The sequence below is a fragment of the Podarcis muralis genome, chromosome 8, assembly GCF_964188315.1.
Source record: "Podarcis muralis chromosome 8, rPodMur119.hap1.1, whole genome shotgun sequence".
Lineage (NCBI taxonomy): Eukaryota > Metazoa > Chordata > Lepidosauria > Squamata > Lacertidae > Podarcis > Podarcis muralis.
This window is the reverse complement of record NC_135662.1, coordinates 70,716,122-70,734,453: the sequence shown is the minus strand read 5'-3', so window position 1 is coordinate 70,734,453 and position 18,332 is coordinate 70,716,122. Positions and strand designations below refer to the sequence as shown.

At 43.3% G+C, this 18,332-nt stretch overlaps 1 protein-coding gene across 1 annotated transcript in view; it reads right to left on the bottom strand.

Annotated features, from left to right (window-relative positions):
- The window catches only part of CDH9 (cadherin 9), a 138,155-nt gene that overhangs the window by 30,038 nt on the left and 89,785 nt on the right, over nt 1–18,332 (bottom strand). Inside the window, exons 4-5 of the mRNA XM_028737920.2 lie at nt 11,828–11,947; nt 9,236–9,403 (exon numbers count right to left, since the gene is read on the bottom strand). Coding sequence (XP_028593753.2) covers nt 9,236–9,403; nt 11,828–11,947 — 288 coding nt within the window. The remainder of the gene's footprint in view (nt 1–9,235; nt 9,404–11,827; nt 11,948–18,332) is intronic.

Sequence of the window (18,332 nt, the reverse complement as noted above, 5' to 3'; positions counted from 1 at the left end):
GTTGGTTAAATGTTTAGTTGGTGGTTTGGGCATAACTGTAAACTGTCTGTTGTTGCTGTTGATTTCTATTGATTTATTCGTTTGTTTGTTGCTTGTAAATGATATTTTGGGTTTTTTTAAATGTTTGATGTTTTGTTGTGTTTTTATATATGTTATTAGCTGCCAGCCAGATGGGCGGGATAGATAGATAGATGATAGATAGATAGATATAGACATAGACATAGGTATAGTGTGTTTCAAGGAGAGGAGAGGCTTTAGGAGACAGGCAATGAGAATGGGGTATTCTAAATCAGCCATGAGATGCTGGCATACTTTGGGTCCATCCAAGAGTGTCCATGGCAGAGCCATTGATCTGAAGATAAATGTTCTCTCTAAATCTGAAATGAAAGTGAGTATCAATTGGCAAAGTTTGGTGGCCGGAACTCCATCTAGGATGATATTACTGATGACTTATATCCCATCTTTGTGGAGATATTGGTGTAGTCTAGGGTATTGTGTTCTGGAAGCTTGTCACCGGATTGTCATTTCCTCAGAAAGTCGGTTGTATTCAGAACCAAGCGCGAGTACTGGTGGCATACACCCCATCTGTGATGGTAGCGGAAGCCTAAACTTATGGGGCACCTAAAGTGCCATGGTTTCTGTAGTTTGGGTAGCAAATAGAAAATGTCTAGTTGAGGCTCCTGAGATGTATGGCTTCTGATTTGAACGTTGATAGGAAATTCTTTCATCAGGTTGTGTAGATCTTTCTGGTATTCCTCTGTTGGATCTGATAATTGGGTCCTGTAAAATGTCATGGTGGAGTTGCCTTGCAGCCTCATGTCTGAAATGTTCACAATGATGACTGCTGCTTCTTTGTCAGCTTTAAAAACTATGATGGCAGTACTATTTTTGAGATGATGCTGTTTGCTGATTACCTCAGCTTGGGCATGGCAGCAAATGCGATTGACAAAGAAATCTAATCCGGTTTTATGACCATCTGGGAGGGTCCAGCCGCAGCCCTTTTTTATCATGTCAGGTGCAGCAAAGGAATTTCATGATGACTGAAAAACAGTGGGATTTGAAAGGTGTATTTTTCTACCTGCATTTGCACCAAGAACCTAATTAAACTCATGCTCACACAGTCAATAAACAGAAGCAATACCATGTAATCACAACTTGGTGTTAAGAGCTTGAATTTCAATTGGCAAGAGACAAAGCTGAAACAGCGCTGAATCAGTGAAGGCAAATACATAGCAGCACAAAAGAAATCTGATAAAACGTCGGTGTAAGAAGGGACACATTTTGAATGTTAAAATAAGTGCTTTTTCTTAAAATTAAAGGAAGTAACTTGAGTGCACTATACCAGTCCTGTAAAAGCTTCCAACCAAGATTTAGTAAAAGGGGAAAGGGCCCTTTAGGGGGAGATGTGGAGCTGTACCTACAATTAAGTCAGCAAACAAGGTGCCCATTAGCTGCCTTCAGCATACAAAAAAACAGGAAGAAGACTTTGGTCTAAAGTCAGCAGTGCATTCTTTTGAAAGGTAAGGCAACTATGAGCAGAAGAGAAGAAGAGAACATAAGAGGTATTGCTCATTAAATATAATTTAAATATGGATTATCAAGGTGAGGGAAATTTTCCTTGTTGTAAATAAATTTTCTGGGATAGTGGGGGAATGTGAACTTTTCTAGAGAAAAAGCAAGTAGCAGCCGAGCCTCTCCAGTTTTTAAGGCAACTGTAGTTCTTGCATCTACTTGGTGGCTCCAAATATCTGTTCTCTGTGAATCCACTCTCTGATCACAATGCATTTCCATCTTTGTCAGTCTGCCTGTCCCTCTCTCTCACACACATATATTATACCTGGGTGCTGCTTTGCTCAGACAGAATGGGAGAAATTATTGCTAGAAGCAGATGTGGTTCATTATTGATCTGAGATGATGAGAGATGCTCTGGCAATTCTCTGTGCTGATTTTGCATTTTTTAGCCCATAGACATTTCTTCCAAAATCACTAAAATAAACCCGCAAGGAAACTTTGTTTCAGAAAATTAAATTCTTATGCAAACAGGGAAATTTGAAGAAGGAAATCTATGTGAATGCAGAGTGCATTTTCATTTAGGACCTGTCATGTGGTAGAGCATCTGTTTTGCATGCCTGGGGTCCCAGATTAAGTTCTCAGCGTCTCCAGGGAGGAGACACTCTCTGGAATCCTGAAAGAATCTCTGCCAGTCATTATAGACTATCTGGACCAATGATCTAATTCAGTATAAGGCAGCTTCCTCTTCTCCTATGTACATCCATCTTAACTTTGTGGGTAACAAAGTGGGTAAATAAGAATAAGAATGGAAGAAGTCATTGGAACTGTAACTTTAGCTCCAAAAAGCTGATTCGCAAATCCCTAATATTGGACCAGTATCAGAATAGCTGGATGTTACAAATTCCTTTGACTTCCACAATTTTCACCTGCTTTATAACGTGGGGGAAGAAGAGCAATGGTGGAATTGACTCTTCTCCCGGATATATGTAATGATGATAGGGGGATAAGTTTCTGGGACAGGTACAAACACATTTTCCAGAATGTGTAAGAAAGCTGTCCTTCCTGAGAGCCTATTATCTGCCACTAACACTCTGATTGTTATTCCAGTTCAGTAACTCCTACCTGACTCTTAATAGCCAATTTCTTGACTCTAAAATAATCCCTACTCCTCTCTTTTCTCAGGTGGAGTAGAATGGGGAGAAGCACAGCTAGCCTACTCAGCAACAAAAATAATTAACACACCTGGATATAGGTCTCTGAGGAAGATGGGCAGTCCACATATAACCCTTGAGATTTATTGTTTGGTGGTCAGTCAAGATTAGAGCCGAGGTCTTTGAAGATGAGCTTGATAATTATCCCCTGGATCTGTTACATATGTGCAAGTGTGTAGTCATTCGGGGGGAAGGGGGGTAGGCTAGGTGCCTCCTCTGAATGGGTCCACCTGACGCCAGTGCAATACATGCACTTTGCCCAATCCGTATAACTGACAGAGTTCAAGTCAAGTGGAAGATGATGCTCTTTCTCTTATGTCTTGCCATTGCTGGCATGCTCAAAGAGGACAGATCAACAAGCAACGATAGGAAGGAGGAGAACGTGAAGAGGCTCAAGGGCTCACTGGTATTGCATGTGCTTTGCATGCAGAAGATTCCAGGTCCAATCTCTGGCAGCTCCAGATTTCACTGGGAATGTGCCCTGTCTGAAACCGTGGAGAGTCATTGCCAATCAGTGTCGACAATACTCATTTGGAGGGACCAAAAAAGTCACCTTGGGTCATGGCCACACCAAACACTGCAACACAGGAAGCTGATTTATACCAAGAGCACACCATCACTTTAAAGCAACCTTATGTCCCTTTAACTGACACACATTCTCCCAAAGAATCCTGGGAAGTGTAGTTTGTTAAGGGTGCAGGAACTCTGCAAGTGGTCTCCTGACAACTCTTGGAACCCTTAACAAACTAAACTTCCCAGGATTCTTTGCAAAAAGCCATGACTGTTAGAGTGATTTAACAGTGCTTTAAAGATGTGTGTGTGTGTGACCTTGGTATAAGGCACCTTCCTATCTTGCTGTGATCCCTGCCCATCTGCTGTGATGTAGGCCACTGTAGTGCCCAACGCTGTCTATTTCTGACACTGGCCCTGCCCTCACAGATGGAACGCAGATAAAGCCTGAGCTGGATGATACAGTGGTACCTTGGGATGCGAATGGGATCCGTTCTGGAGCCCCGTTCGCATCCCCAACAGAACGTAAGACACAACAGCGCGTCTGCGTGTGCGCAGTCGCATTTTGCCACTTCCGTGCATGCGCGTGATGTCATTTTGACCATCTGCGCATGCACAAGTGGCGAAACCCGGAAGTAACAGGCTCCATTACTTCCAGGTAGCTACAGAGCGCAACCCGAAAGTGCTCAACCTGAAGCGCATTTATCCCGAGGTATGACTGTACACTCAAAATCCAGTCAGCCACCCTCCTTTCAGAAAATAATCTTTAGTACGGGGTGATGTAGACAAATAAGTGGCAGCAGGAGGGTATGCTTCCCTTTCTCCACCCACAGTATTTCTTCTATAAATCCCTCCCTTGAGTCATAGAATCATAGAATCATAGAATCATAGAGTTGGAAGAGACCACAAGGGCCATCGAGTCCAACCCCCTGCAAAGCAGGAAACACCATCAGAGCACTCCTGACATATGGTTGTCAAGCCTCTGCTTAAAGACCTCCAAAGACGGAGACTCCACCACACTCCTTGGCAGCAAATTCCACTGTCGAACAGCTCTTACTGTCAGGAAGTTCTTCCTAATGTTTAGGTGGAATCTTCTTTCTTGTAGTTTGGATCCATTGCTCCGTGTCCGCTTCTCTGGAGCAGCAGAAAACAACCTTTCTCCCTCCTCTATATGACATCCTTTTATATATTTGAACATGGCTATCATATCACCCCTTAACCTCCTCTTCTCCAGGCTAAACATGCCCAGCTCCCTTAGCCGTTCCTCATAAGGCATCGTTTCCAGGCCTTTGACCATTTTGGTTGCCCTCCTCTGGACACGTTCCAGTTTGTCAGTGTCCTTCTTGAACTGTGGTGCCCAGAACTGGACACAGTACTCCAGGTGAGGTCTGACCAGAGCAGAATACAGTGGCACTATTACTTCCCTTGATCTAGATGCTATACTCCTATTGATGCAGCCCAGAATTGCATTGGCTTTTTTAGCTGCCGCGTCACACTGTTGGCTCATGTCAAGTTTGTGGTCAACCAAGACTCCTAGATCCTTTTCACATGTACTGCTCTCAAGCCAAGTGTCACCCATCTTGTATTTGTGCCTCTCATTTTTTTTGCCCAAGTGCAATACTTTACATTTCTCCCTGTTAAAGTTCATCTTGTTTGTTTTGGCCCAGTTCTCTAATCTGTCAAGGTCGTTTTGAAGTGTGATCCTGTCCTCTGGGGTGTTAGCCACCCTTCCCAGTTTGGTGTCATCTGCAAATTTGATCAGGATGCCCTTGAGTCCATCATCCAAGTCATTGATAAAGATGTTGAATAAGACTGGGCCCAAGACAGAACCCTGTGGCACCCCACTAGTCACTCTTCTCCAGGATGAAGAGGAACCATTGATGAGCACCCTTTGGGTTCAGTCAGTCAGCCAGTTACAAATCCACTGAGTGGTAGCATAGTCAAGACTGCATTTTACCAGCTTCTTTACAAGAATATCATGGGGCACCTTGTCAAATGCCTTGCTGAAATCAAGGTAGGCTACATCCACTGTGTTCCCTTCATCTACCAGGCTTGTAATTCTGTCAAAAAACGAGATCAAGTTAGTCTGACATGACTTATTTTTCAGAAATCCATGCTGACTATTGGTGACCACAGCATTCCTTTCTAGGTGCTCACAGACTGTTTGCTTAATGATATTCTCCAGAATCTTCCCTGGTATTGATGTCAGACTGACTGGGCGATAATTATTTGGGTCCTCTCTTTTCCCCTTTTTGAAAATAGGGACAACATTTGCCCTCCTCCAGTCTGCCGGGACTTCGCCTGTTCTCCAGGAATTCTCAAAGATGACTGCCAGTGGTTCTGAAATCACATCTGCCAGTTCTTTTAATACTCTTGGATGCAGTTCATCTGGCCCTGGAGACTTGAATACATCTAGACTAGCCAAGTATTCTTGTACTATCTCCTTAGTTATTCTGGGCTGTGTTTCCTCTGCTGAATCATTTGCTCCAAATTCTTCAGGTCGGGCATTGTTTTCTTTATCGGAGAAGACTGAGGCAAAGAAGGCATTGAGGAGTTCAGCCCTTTCTGTGTCCCCTGTTTGCATTTCACCATCTTCTCCTCTGAGTGACCCCACTGTTTCTTTGTTCTTCCTTTTGCTACGAACATACCCATAAAAGCCTTTTTTGTTGCTTTTAACCTCTCTAGCAAGCCTGAGTTCATTCTGTGCTTTAGCTTTTCTGACTTTGTGTCTACACGTGCTGGCTATTTGTTTGAATTCCTCTTTGGTGGTTTCCCCCCTTTTCCATTTTTTGTACACATCCTTTTTTAATCTTAACTCAGTTAAAAGTTCTTTAGATAGCCACCCTGGCTTCTTTAGGCACCTTCCATGTTTCCGTCTCATTGGTATTGCCTGAAGTTGTGCTTTTACTATCTCCCTCTTAACAAACTCCCAGCCATCATGAACTCCCTTTCCTTTTAGTATTACTGTCCATGGGATCTCACCCAGCACTTCCCTAAGTTTTATGAAGTCGGCTTTCTTAAAGTCAAGAAATTGAGTCCTAGTATGCTTGGCTGCTCCTTTCCGCTGTATAGTAAACTTCAGAAGAGCATGATCACTCGCGCCTAATGATCCTTCCACTTCTACCCCACTAACCAGGTCCTCAACATTGGTTAGGACCAGATCTAAAATGGCTGTTCCTCTTGTTGCTTCTCCCACTTTCTGGACAATGAAGTTGTCTGCAAGGCCAGTGAGGAATCTGTTTGACCTTATGCTCTTGGCTGAGTTTGACATCCAACAAATATCCGGGTAATTGAAGTCCCCCATTACTACTATCTATCACTTCTATTTGTGCAGGGTATCTAACATACAGTAGTATATCGGGTTATAGATGCTTCAGGTTACATACGCTTCAGGTTACAGACTCCGCTAGCCCAGAAATAGTACCTCGGGTTAAGAACTTTGCTTCAGGATGAGAACAAAAATCATGCTCCAACGGTGCAGCAGCAGCAGGAGGTCCCATTGGCTAAAGTGGTGCTTCAGGTTAAGAATTAAGTTTCAGGTTAAGAACGGACCTCCGGAACGAATTAAGTATGTAACCAGAGGTACCACTGTATGTATCTGAATATGCACGAGAACCTGGAACCTCTTGGTAGGGACAGCAATTTGCGGGGAGGGGTGTGTGCCTTGCAATAGTAACGCTGGGCAAGAAAAAGTTGAAAACACTTATTTTCAATCTCCACTCTAAATTAGCTCTTTCCAAGGTGGTTTTTCCACAAACAAAGCAGCTGTCAGGATATGAAAACTGAGTTTTCATATAGTGGAACAACTGTATGGTGACATGAGCCTTCGTGAGTCAAACCCCTCTTTGTCGGGTGCACAAAAGCTTATGCCACAATACGTTTGTTGACTCTTAGTGGTTTGATATGCCAGTGAATAAAGGGCACACTTACTTGTTATTTGAGGCTGTAACTAAAATAATCTAAGACCTTAAAAAGAAGGCACACCAATCTCCATAGGCTCTTATTTCTTTTGTGCTCACAAAGAAGCGACGGGGAAGAGTAAAAGCTAAAAAAAACACAACCCCAACAGCAGCCTTGATATCAAAGCTTCTTTATGGGTACCTTCTAATATGTAGTCTTTATGAGACTGTCACTGAGTGACATACACTACAGCAAAATATATGTGATTCTAGCCTACTTTGGGTTCGCCAACTTCAGTATGATTAATTACTCTATCACACCCTTGCATTTTAAGCAGACCTCTGAGCTAAGTCATGAGGAGAAGTGAATACATATATTTTATAAGCATGATAAAAAAGTGAACAAAACCGATAAATAGTAGAAAGCAGAGAGCGGTCAATAGGTTACAAAGTTTTAATTTAGTTGGGCTTTGTGGCTTTTGAAGAGCACCGGGGTGGGGGTACAAAAGGTAAAGTACCTCTGGACTGTTAAGTCCAGCCAAAGGCGACTATGGGGTTGTGGCACTCATCTCGCTTTCAGGCCGAGGGAGCCGGTGTTCGTCCACAGGTAGCTTTCTGGGTCATGTGGCCAACAGGACTAAACACTGTGATGGAAACCAGAGTGCACAGAAACTCCGTTTACCTTCCCACCACAGTGGTACCTATTTATCTACTTGCACTGGTATGTTTTTGAACTGCTAGGTTGGCAGAAGCTGGGACAGAGCAACAGGAGCTCACTCCGTCGTGTGGATTTGAACCACTGACCTTCTGATCAGCCTAACACTGTCTGTGGCTCCATTTGAGGGAATAAGTGCCTGAACATGAGAGCTGTTGTGATTTGCATTGCTGCATCATCCACGTGTGTGTATTAGCACGTGTGTTGCAGCATGTGCTGCAATGATCAGGCACATCATGCCGGTTGCAGCTCCTGGGTGTAAATTTTGAGAACATCCCCTTTGTCACAGCACGACCATCAAGTGCTGTGCAGTTTGTGAACCAAGTAGGATGGAGAAGGACAGTGGTGGCTATTTAGTTATGTGACTGTGGGATGTGACCTAGATTGTGCACAAGTTAGATTCCCAGCAAGCAGAATGCAACATTTTGCCCATGTAAGGTGGCCTGTCAGTGACTAAAAGTCCTGGACATTATTGGACATTTGGCAGGTCAAAATATATTGGAGTTGCTGCATTCTGTTTCGTGGTTTATGAGCTGTGCAGAATCAGGCTTAAAGCTATCACCTGACTCTTCAGGGCCCTGTGTACCTGAAGGAGTGTCTTCTCCTACATTGTCCAGTCCAGACGCTGAGGTCCAGTTCCAAGGGTTTTCTAGAAATTCCCTCACTGTGAGATGTGAAGCTACAGGGAGCCAGGCAAAGGGCCTTCTCGGTAGTGGTTCAAAGTGTTGCTGCTGACCTTTAAAGCCCTAAATGGCCTTGGCCCAGTACACCTGAAGGAGCGTCTCCACCCCCATCGTTCAGCCCGGACACTCTGAGGGCCTTCTGGTGGTTCCCTCACTGAGAGAAGCAAGGTTACAGGGAACCAGGCAGAGGGCCTTCTTTGTAGTGGCACCCGCCCTGTGGAACGCCCTCCCACCAGATGTCAAACAGATAAACAACTATTTGACTTTTAGAAGACATCTGAGGGCAGCCCTGTTCAGGGAAGTTTTTAATGGTTGACGTTCTATTGTGTTTTTAATATTTTGTTGGAAGCCACTCAGAGTGGCTGGGGCAACCCAGTCAGATGGGTGGGTATAAATAATAAACTGATGATGATTATTATTATAATTCTACAAGCAGCAAAGCTTTGTGCACCTCTGGGTTTGTTGGTTTGTTTGTTTTTGCTTGTAGACCTAACACTATTATGGGAGTTAACATTGTTTACTTCCTTTGGAAATATTATATATTTACGTCTGTATGTATGTATGTATGTATGTATGCTCCTGTGTGACCTTAAATAGCTGCAACACCAGAAGTGCATCTGCATTTACGTCCCCAGATGGTGAAACTCGAACTACAGAGTTTAAAGAGGCTTTTTGAACACATCTGAAGTATTAAATGGTTCATACTCTGGGGGAATCGAGGTGGATTGTCATTGACGTCGGTCAGCGTGATGTTCACCGTTGTGGTTCCTGATAATCCGCCCATCTGGCCTCCCATGTCTTTTGCCTGTATGACCACTTGGTACTGCTCTCGGTTTTCTCGGCTCATATCGGGCAAAGCAGTCTTGATGATGCCTTATAGGGAAGAGAAGAGGGGGAGGAGATATGAGATTGAAGGTGGGAGTAGGTCGAAGGAGAGTATTAAAATGGATTTGTGTCAGATATGCTGTGCCCGTTAATCCACAGTAAATAAACAAAATTGAAGGTGTATGCACTGAAATAAGGCTTTCAGTCCATGACTAGTTTAATGTCACAGCAAGAAAAGAGGGAAACAAGAAGCTCCCATTACTCAGTGTTTTTAAATTGGCACTAAATCAATGTAATTATCCTTCTGGGGGGAAAAAAAACAAAAATGGTTACATCTGTCATAATGAAAGCTTTCTGAAAACAACAACAACTTTGACTGGTGGTTATTTTTCCATTTAGGATGAAAGGCTGCAATGAACAGGAGTTTGCAGCCCTCTCCAAAATCATGGCAGGGACTGAAACTATACATGCAGCTGAATATGGTGGAGGAATAATAATCACCAGTGCTTTTTTCTGGGGGGACGCAGGGGTACCCCTAAACATTTTGTGAATCTAAGTTTGGCCTCACTTAGGGGCAGTATTTCAATATGAGCAGGAAAATGACAGTTCCCCCTAAACTTTTTTTTAAAGCACTAACAACAACAACAGTTCAGACTATAGCTAAGGAGGGACCACATATATATATATATATATATATATATATATATATATATATATATGCATGTAAATAGGAAATGCACACATCAAGGAAAAGGATGTGCTAAGCTTTTGTTTGTTTGTTTGCTGTGCCACTTTCCTACACACAAATTAGGGTCACAGCCATGCCATATTGTTACACCAGGGAGGGGCAGCAATCCAAACCAGTACCCACCAACTACAGTCTGAAGCAATACAGTTCACTCTTCCACTCTTCAAGCCATTTTGCTGTACTTTGTCATTTTTCAGTATGGGAAGACCTAACCAGAGGAAATAATCCCCCCAAAAAGATGGCTGCCTAACCTTGATGGTTCTTAGAACAGCCAGGATGAAATGTGAAGGTGGGGTTTGGGATGGTAGGAAAACAGCATGCAGCTTCCTTCATATCAATGCACCCATTATCAATTTCATCATTTCTGCGCTGATTGGGCTCTGTGCAATTTAGAAATCACAGGGAATTTTCCCTCCTTCCTCTTTTTATTTTTTCCCAAATTGTATGGTTTCTGAAAGTGGGTCATGATTTTTTATTGAGCTGGCTCAGAAGGTTCCATTCCCTGCCTTTTGCTCTCATTTTGCATCAGCTATTCCAAAATATCACACAGCCGATGCAGCATCCAGCAGCTGTGGCTTGGCATTTGCCACGCTCATGTAAATGATATGCAAATGAAGCCAGACAACCAGGTTTACGAATCAGCTGTCCTTCTATAGTTCACAGTGTGGCTGCAGTATGGCTTTGTCACAGAGCCAGCTAAAGAAGAGGATGCAAACTGGGCATTTGATGGGGGCTTGAAATCAGCAAATGTCCCTCCAACCAAAAAGCATTCTTATTGTTATTTTGTGTGACACACACAAGAAGAGACATTATGAGGAAATTTGCTGTTTGTTCAACCTGTCTCTTCCACGTCTTGTCCAAGGACCCTTGTGCCTCTGCAAAGGTGGAGTCAGCAGTAACTTCTCCAACCAAAAATTGCCCGTTTACCTGGTCCAATGGTGGGCGGCACTTGCAACCCAGCATGGCGGCTCCTGCCTTCCCTCAGAGCCACATCATGTTGGTTTTGGCTGTTGGCCCCTTCCCCTGAACTCCACGATGCTGCAGAGTTCCCACCAAGCCCTGGTTTGAATTCTGCCAATCCACGGTGGCTTGGGGGGAGAGGCGAGGCCAGGGATAGGCCCTCGCTGCTGAGGTTTCCACTCTGGTCCACTCCCAGGGCTTAAATTCGGGCCGGTGCTGCTCTTTTTGTTCAGTCTGCCTCTTCCAGGTTACTAGGGGCCACAGAGTATGCCTTGCCCTCTGCCCTCCAAAAAAGGTGGAGTCAGCAGTAACTGCTCCAACCAAATAACGGATGAACATGAATAGTACAGTCATACCTTGGGTTGAAGTAGCTTTGGGTTGAGCGCTTTCGGGTTGCACTCCGCAGCGACCCGGAAGTAACAGAATGTGTTACTTCCGGGTTTCACCGCTCGCACATGTGTAAACACTCAAAATGACGTTACGTGCATGCGCAGAAGTGGTGAATCGCCACACACACACACAGACACGCAGATGCGGGCTGCATTCGCTTCAGGATGCGAACGGGGCTCTGGAACGGATCCCGTTTGCATCCAGAGGTACCACTGTATATGAATATATCAATGAAAAACCTTTGAAAAAAACAAAAGAAAACTGGGTGAAAATATAAGAAAGAAATACTAAAAGGACTGATAACAGCTCCAGATAATTAGAACAAAGCAGAGCTGGCATAAATAAAAGGAAGCCAAGTCAATAGACATTCTCACCTGTTTCTGGATCCACTGCGAAGTATGGCTGGCCCTGGAGAATGCTGTAAACAACTTTGGCACTGTTGCCATAGTTAGCATCATCAGCATCTGTAGCTGTCACTTGGATAACAGAAGTACCTGAAATAAGGAGCAAAAGAGCAACAATGGGGTGGTGAAAATCCACAATATGAAATGAGGTATTGTATATTGGGCATAGCACTCAACTGGGAAGACCCAGGTACAAATTCCTGCTCCATGGCAAAATCCACTGAGTGCTTTAGTCCACTCACCTACCTGTGAGGATGAAATAGGGTGAAACCCCATGCAAGCTGCTTTGAGCACCTCGGAGCACAGGTAGGATACATAAAAACACAATTTAAAAGGTATTGTTTTACTCATCAGAAGTGAGATAATTAGACAGAATTTAGTTCTTGGCTCCGGCTGGACATCAGTCTGGGCTAACCGAAATAAACCAGAATCATGTTGTTTCAGATCTTCTAAGGACACCTTTGTCACACCAGAGGCCTGTAGGCCCTACCTTGTCCTGCCTAGAAGCAGCCAAAAGGATGCTAGTCAATGCTGCAGATTCAAAAAATTACCAAGGAAACAATCAAGAGGCTGCAATTTAGTCAGTAAAGTCAGTTGGAAAGGAAACACTGATCTCGCCCTGAAGTACTAGGAGAGGGATTTAAACAAATCATTAAAACATCACTGAATAGAAAAACTGGTATGACAAGAGATCACACACACTCAGCACAGCAGGCAACTGAGGAAATATTAAGAAATCAGGTGTGAGAGAAAAAGAGAATATAGAATAATAAGAGGTCTAGGAGAGGAGTAGGGAAAGGGGGAGAAAAGTGACAGAAGCCAACGAAAGAGTCAGCCTATCTTTGAGCTGGGCCTTAGCTTGGCAATCACGCCAATGAACTTTGTTCTAATATTATTCAATCAAGTTATATACCCCCACCTTTCCTTCGCAAAGGAAACTCAAGGTGACTAATAGCATCACAGTAATATCAGATCCTCCAATTGTCCCTAATTTCCAGGGGCAGGCCTGGATTTACAGAAGCCGTCCCGGTTTCTGATTTAATCCTGGAATGTCCCGCTTTTCCTTAGGTCGTCCCTACTTTCATTGGAGAAATGTTGGAGGGTATGGAATAAGACGTCCCCATGGCTTTTTTTTCAGCCAGTACTCACCTCTTAGGTGTGCGCCATTGCCATTCTAAGAGAATGATGGAGGTGTTTATGGTGAGTTACGGCACTTCTTTTTTTCTAGAAAAATAGCATTGGACAGCCCTATTTTCATCAGAGAAATGTTGGAGGGTATGTCATTTCTCAAGAGCAGTAATATTGATTGTAATTACTAAGTGGCAATGTGTAGGAAGGCTTGACTGAGCAGGGAAATAAAGTTCCACAGTCATCCCATCCATAGACTTAATAGTTAGACTCACCCACAAGGCTCAACTTCACCCACTGAGCTGCTGAGGTTTTTTTTGTTTTTTTTTCCTCCCCTGAGGCAGGAGTGCCTATAGAAATTAATGAAGAAATCCAGGATTTTAGCTGAGTTCTGATAGGGCTGTTTAGCACACCTCTCCTTCAAAACCAAAGTTAGCAGTAAAGACATTAATTCATACTGTTTTTTACATTGGGTCTTATTTCAAATGGATAAAAGGGTGTGGGTTTTGCAGGGAGGGGTTGCTTTGAAAAGATATAAATGTGCACGGCATCTACACACAAGTAAATGGAGTTCAAGCCTTCTGCATGTGAAGGAGCCCCGGATTTGAACTGAGAAAGGGTGTGAGGGAGGTTTCGGAATGATATTTACCATAACAAGACGTATTTTCTTGCAGAAACCAACCTCAGCCCCCATTCTAGCCTGCCATAGTAGCAGAGCAATCCACTCAAAATAGGGGGCAAAGGAAGATGACAGCAGTGTTGATATTGATGGGGCCATTTTAACTACGTTTAAATAGCTTTAAAAAATAAAAATCCACAAAAATAAGACAATGGTTAGAAAGGCAATGAAGTCTTTGGGGTTGCTTTTTGTGGATTGGGGTTTGGGTGTTGGAAGATACATTGCTTCCAGATCACAGCTATGCTAAAATCCTGGATGCCATCATTGGTTTACATGGACAGCTTTCGTTCCAATACCATGAGATGGGTTGCTCTTATTATTTCCTTGTATCTCTGGTTTCACCTCAAAATGAAGTGAAAGGTCTCTGCTCAAACCAGGGGCAGCAATTATAGGGGGCAGGAGGGGCTTGGGCCTCCTCAATATTTGTGGGCAGGCTGAGTCCCCAATATTGAGACGGTCATGTGCCGGGCAGGGGCAATACAGGGAGGGTGAAGATCACTCTCTGTGCCTCCTTCCCCTGACATCGCTGGGCAAGCACTAGCCCAGTGGTGACAGGGGATGGTGATCCTCTCAATATGGATCCTCTCAATATGCCTCAAAATATGGAGGAGGCCAAAGCTGGGTGGGACACAGGGAGGGTGAAAATCCTACTCTGTGAGACTTCCGGGTTAGCGCCAACGGCTAATGGCAGATTCCCTCCGAGCTCCGGAGGGAATCGGCTCTGCAGGAGTTGGGTCTTGCCGCCGCGGCGACGCAGAGACCCTCAGAAATCACAGGCGGCGAAGCCTGTGAACTTGGTGACACGGCGGGCACCATTTGCGCCCCCCCCGACCCGCGAAGGAGCCTTTTTAAAGGCTTCGGAACAGGGGACGGGGTGAGCGGCGCGGTGCTGAGAGTCGACTGCTTCTCTTGCGGAGTGAAGCCGCATGCCATGGCCGGAGAGCGCTGACTTTTTCCTGTGAACAATTGGACCTTAAAAGCAACAACCCGTGAGTAGTACGGAAATTGGATTTACAAAGAAAAACCTTCTTTTTGAATTAGGCACGATCGGGGAAGGCGCAAGCAGGAAGTCCGTCTCCCCGTCTTGTAAATAATCATAAGCAAGGATCAGCTAACTAATGTCGAGAGAATTTTTTCTTGTTTATTGGATAAAAGACATTAATTTCACGATTTGGCAATATAAGTAATTTAACTGGAGGATAAGAACTAATTTTGGGAGCTGAAGTGCCACCCCCCCGGACCTGGGAGTGATCCGCGAGAGAGCCTGTTGAAGAGGTATTGAAGAGTTTGACAGCTGTCAAATTAGCTGTCAAAGCTGGGAAAGAGAACTTTGTTTCTGTTGTCTCTGCTGGTTATATTTGTTACAATTTGGTTATAATTTGCTGAAAACAAAGAAGAACTGATACAAACTAACTTGACTTTTGGATTTGAACTGGAAGGAATATTAAGTAACCAAAATCCCTCTAGAGGGGGTTTTGGGACATTACAAGAATGGCTGAAGGAGGGAAAATACAAGCTAAATTGGACAGAGTTTTTGTTCTCTTGGGAAAGTTACAAGGCCAAATTGATGTTTTGGCTACAAATGTTGCAACTCTGGACTTAACAGTAAATAAATTCATTGAATTTGATAAGGACTTGATTCAGGAAGTTTATGCAGCTGGACAAGAAAAGAAACTTGAGAACTTTGAGAGTGTGGAGAAAGAGATATATGTTGTTCCTGAGGAAAAGGAAGGAGGAGCTGTAATGCTGCAGGTGACAAAGGAGAGCCAGAGGCCTGACATGATGGCTGCAAAGGAAAATAAGAACTTGATGTCGGAAATCTGGTTTGAATTGGAGATTGAAGAATGGAGAGATCTCCTTATGTGGAGATCTGAAGATCCAAGGATTACAAATCTGATCAAGGTGGAAGTTGGAGCTTTGGGGACATTTGGACTTGAAAGGAGCAAGAAACAAGATTCGAGCTCCACTTTTAAGGATGGAGGTCTGGCTGGAAGAAACATGGATCCTATTTGGCTAGAGCTTCTCTGAGATCTGGTGTTTAATATCAAGGACTATCAAAAAAAAACCGGCAGAGAGGAACTGAGAGAGAATTAAGAGCCTCGGACGTGAGATCTCCAGGCTGATAGTAGAAGATTGTTAGACATTTGTTGGGGATTGAAACCGGGAAAGGGGGGTGGAGTTTGGGGATCCAAAGGGTGCATAATTATAATCTGTTTTTGTTTTTATTTTGTTTTGCTATTTGTATGAAAATTGGGGAAGTCGTGGAAGGGAATTTGGGTCGACTTTAGAAAAAAAAAAGCTTTAAGAATGAGAATTGAGGTATAAATATTGAAGTTTATAAGGTAAAATTGGTTTTTTGGTTTTTTAAAAAATTAACTAAATAGAAAAAGGTTAAGAATTGGGGATAAGAACTTGTTGAACAAATAATTTGAATTGGAATACAAGAAGGGGAGGGGTGGGGGAGTCAGGGAAATATGTTATAGAAAAATAAGGATTGTAAACTTTATGTGTTTTTAACTTTTTTGTTTTTTCTTTTTTGATTTTTTTATTGTAATAACTGGAAAATTTCAATACATATCTTAAAAAAAAAAATCCCACTCTGTGCCCCCTTCCCCCGCCGCCGACAGGAGAGTGCTCATGCCCTGGGCGGGGGCCGGATGTGTCACGTGACACCAGACCCCTTCAATGGGGAGGGGGTAGTTGGCACCCCTGGCTCACACCATACACTTAAAGCACTATTATACAACTTCAACAGTCATGGCTTCCCCTAAAGAATGCTGGGAACTGTAGTTTGTTACGGGTGTTGGGAATTGCCCCATGATTCAAGGGATGGGGCCGGTGGTAACTGTGAAAGTGCAAGAAAATGCTTTAAAATGTACGGTGTGCTGTCTAAATGAAGAGCAACTGCACCTTACACAGAGATAAACACTTCATTCCTTCCAAACAATGATGTTATTAACCTCTACAATGGCGGTTCCAGTCACCCTTCTGCTTCCAAAACAAAATGCCGCAAGCACTTACAGGAAAATCCTATGCATGTCTAGTCCTCAGACTTGCAAAGTTTCCAGCAGTATTCTTATTTTAATTGTTTTGGGTCTACATTTTCTTCAGCTGGATATGTGGTTGTCTGAACTTTCATGAACACAATTTAGAGTATGACACACACTCCCCCCCCCAAAAAAAAGAGAGTGAGTTCTGAGTTCGGCATGTTCCTTCTTAACCTGTCGGTTTTGAGGATGCCATCTCCTTTGAGGCCCCTCTCACTTTTGCCTGTTTCGTTCGTGAAGAGCCGTTGCTCATTATTGCTCAATCTGTGCCTGTAACAAAGACAGCACAACACACAGAGACGCAGATATTTTCAGTCTTCCAGTGCTTTGTGCTCTCTGTATAAAATTGGATCTGACATGGTGACGTGAGTACAACATGGGGCTATTATTACTCTGAAATGCCCTTGCTGTGGATTGCATTTGATTTAGAGGTGTGTTTAGTCAGTGAAGGGGACCTCCTGCTTGCTCGTTGATAAAGCATTACTATGAGTGTTGCAAATAGTCGTGACTGCAGTCAAATTAAGATATTATTTCCAAATGGGGAAGATTTTTCTCCCAGTAATTTATCAAGGAAGTCATGGCGGAAACATCTGGCTGCTTTCATGCTTAAGATATTTTATGGCTCTCAGTTTCTGGACAGCAGAATAAAGGACTGTAGGTTCAACAGAAAACCCAAAGTCTGAAGCATAACCAATTTGAGGCTTATTCTTGTACATTTTGAGAATTTATATTTTGTGTTTAATGCTCACTGCCTCCCCATCCCACCCGTACAGTTGCTCTTGAGAATATGGTGTTCAGTTCAGTGGGCTGAACTGCATTGGATATTTGTGACTATGGCTAATATGTGTATGTGAGGAAGTTTGTGTGTGTGTGTGTGTTTTATTATAAGGAAGTGTGGTGGTATGTAGCTGGACAAGAGCATCTCATCACCATTTTGAGGGGACAAGGGGACAGGGAAAGGAGATTCATGCTACCATTTTGAAAATCCGACTGAGGAGGATGAGGTAATTATTTTTCTATCTGTAGTTTGAAAGCCAGGGCAAGGCTGTTCCTATCTATTTCCTGAATACATATTCACACTATAACTATCAATCCTGGCTCGACACCCATGTTCAAGGTTTTCCAGAAATGAGGAGCCATAACCTTGAAATGTGGCCATTTGCTCTCCCCCCCCCCCCCAGTCATCATGTTCCCAGAAATGCATGCCTTCTGCCACCTTTTTGTTGCTGTGTGGATTCATCCAGTGAAAGCTTATACTCTTTGACTTCTTGCAGTTTTCAAATAAACTTTGGAGAATTTTTATTATTTGTTTGTTCAGAAATTGCCAACTATGAACAATTTAGCATCGTAACAAAACCTCTCAAACGGGTATCCTATGCATAGAAGAAATTGTGTTGCTTTTAACTATTTTTCCACATGTTTACTTGCATATCTTAATGCATTTAGTAAGTTCCTATGTTCCCAGTAGCTATATTACCCAACAAAAAAAATCTTGCCTGTTCCAATTGTCCCCTGTTTACCAGGCAGGGATTTAGAAACAGTTCAGATTTTTTGGGATTAACCATGTTAAGTAATTTTTCTATGTGTTTGAAGGCAAGTTTGATTTGTATGGCTGTATAGA